Source organism: Salvia miltiorrhiza, chromosome 2 (assembly GCF_028751815.1).
Source record: "Salvia miltiorrhiza cultivar Shanhuang (shh) chromosome 2, IMPLAD_Smil_shh, whole genome shotgun sequence".
In the NCBI taxonomy this organism is placed as follows: Eukaryota; Viridiplantae; Streptophyta; class Magnoliopsida; order Lamiales; family Lamiaceae; genus Salvia; species Salvia miltiorrhiza.
The window spans coordinates 38,146,074-38,148,362 of record NC_080388.1 but is presented as its reverse complement, the minus strand read 5'-3'; the positions used below and the strand labels follow the sequence as shown (position 1 = coordinate 38,148,362).

Below are 2,289 nucleotides of genomic sequence, written 5' to 3'. Positions count from 1 at the left end.
TTTTCTAGTGAATGAGGCTTTGCTCTAGTGGCAAAACTGAAACACCTAAATACTTTCTTTTATGAGAGGTCTTTGGTTCAATCGCACCTGCGTGCGGTGGTGTTTTTCATTATATTCAGATACCTTTTGTAATTTCAGAAAAAAAAAAAAAAAAAAGAAGCTTAAGTGGTATTTTATGGATCATAAAATTGAATGTTTATTTGTATAACTTCTTTTAATTTTCTTTATCTTGTTATTGTTTCATTTTATTTTATTTTTAATTATAAATTTGATTAATTATAAAATATTTGACATGCACAGAATAAGAGCTCTAATTTAATACTGTTTTAAGTAAATACTAGATTTAAAATGTAAAAGTTATATTTAATTAAAGAAAAAATAAAAAAAATAATCTATTTTCTCTCTCTTTTTTTAGATAAGTGTACTTCTATCTTATTAACTTTATTTTCATTATTACTTCATTTTTTCGAATAACTTATTTTCTTTTCTTATTTTTTTATTAAAATAAGTTTGATTTCATTTTATGTAAATATAGAAATATTATTTGAGGATGAATGTTGTACGTCTTGCCAAATAAGATTTTTTATTTTTTATTTTTCTATTAATCACCATCATTATCATTTATCACCTATGAAAATCTAGACTTGATCTGTAGAAGAAGAATTAATACCTAAAGCATAAATCAGTCACACAGACTACACTCAACCACTCGGGCGGCGCCACAATCCGTCCACGTCAAACACCTCGCTGACCGCGCCTCCCCACCACCACCACCCCACCCCCCTCTAACCGCCCCCTTCTCCCTCTCTCTCTCTCTCTATATATATATACTTCTCCCCCTTTCTCCTGCATTCCAATTTTCAAAAGTAGCACTCGAATTTGCCGGCAGCCAAAATACATAGATATTTACAAGGAAAGGCGTCAATGGCGATGAAGGAGAAGCCAAGCGGCGGCGCAAGCGCCAAGGCTCCCGCCGTGAACGAGGTGCACTACAGGGGGGTGAGGAAGCGGCCGTGGGGCCGCTATGCTGCCGAGATCCGCGACCCCAACAAGAAGACACGCGTCTGGCTCGGCACCTTCGACACCGCCGAGGAGGCGGCGCACGCCTACGACGCCGCTGCCCGCGACTTCCGCGGCTCTAAGGCCAAGACCAACTTCCTCCTCCCCTCCGACGCCGCCTGCAGCCCCACCGCCAGCAGCACCGTCGACTCCCACGGCGCCGATCACGCGCCAGTCGAGCTCGACCTCACGCGCCGCTTCGGCAACGCCCTCACCCCCGCCGAGTTTCGGTTTCTCCGGCAACATCCGCCCGTGGCGGTGCTTCCCAACGGACAGCAGCTTTTTTATATCGACCGATACATGCAGCACGCGGTTGTGGCCGGCGCCGCCCCCGCCTTGCAGAGCGACTCGGATTCGGCGTCGGCTGTGGACGAGAATCAAGTAGATAGAGGTGACGTGGCGAGAGAGCTGAATCTTGATCTCAATCTGGCGCCGCCTATGCCAGCTTGAATAATTCTTGGAAATTAACTGATTTTTTTAGTGTAGTTTTATTTAAATTTTTAGGAGGTATTGTAACTTTTGTTCAATCAAGTTTAAGTTTTTGATTGAATCGGTCTAACATTTTGTTATGAATTTGATTTACATCCGAATTTCGTTTTGTATTTTGTTGAAGACTTTGTTTTAGGGAAGGACGTGTAAATTTAATGCTCTCGCGGTTGGTGTATCCGAACAAAAGTTAATGCTACCGTTTGCACCTAATTTTATTCTTTTCTTTGGGGCATATTTAGCAAATAGTACCACTTTGGAATTCGGTCTAATTTTATTTTATCTTTTGAAAACAAAGCATTCGGTCTATTTCGCTCAAAAAATGAAAGCATTCGGTCTATTTTATACTCCTTCAGTCCAGCTTTAAACTACTCTAAATTTTTCGGCACAAAAATTAAGGAATGTGTAATAAAGGTGTAAAGTGGTGGTGGGATCGTTCAAAAAATAATGTTAAATATTTTTAAATTTGGGTTGGATCATTTTAAGTGGGACAACCTAAAATAGAAATAAAGTTATTTAAAACGGGACGGAGGGAGTAATAAAATAACTAGAGCTCGGTATAATTGTTTTTCAATTCCGACTATACTTTTTTATCTTGAATATAGTTTCATATAATTTTTCCATTACAATATGAATAATTTATATTTTTCTCGAAATTCTCTTTTTTTTCTTGACATAAAATGGAGTTAAATTAGTTAATCGTTATACTCCTCCAACCCATTATAAGTGACACAAAATTACCCA

General features: G+C 38.9%; 1 protein-coding gene across 1 annotated transcript; it reads left to right on the top strand.

The window, feature by feature from the left end:
- Nucleotides 1-626: 626 nt before the first annotated feature.
- Nucleotides 627-1,649, top strand: LOC131012324 (ethylene-responsive transcription factor 4-like). Its single transcript, XM_057940265.1, has one exon. The coding sequence runs from the start codon at nt 925-927 to the stop codon at nt 1,507-1,509; it is 585 nt and encodes a 194-aa protein (XP_057796248.1). The 5' UTR covers nt 627-924; the 3' UTR covers nt 1,510-1,649.
- Nucleotides 1,650-2,289: the final 640 nt, after the last annotated feature.

Coding starts and splice junctions, on each gene's coding strand:
- LOC131012324 (XM_057940265.1), top strand. CDS start 925: ATGGCGATGAAGGAGAAGCCAAGCGGCGGCGCAAGCGCCAAGGCTCCC.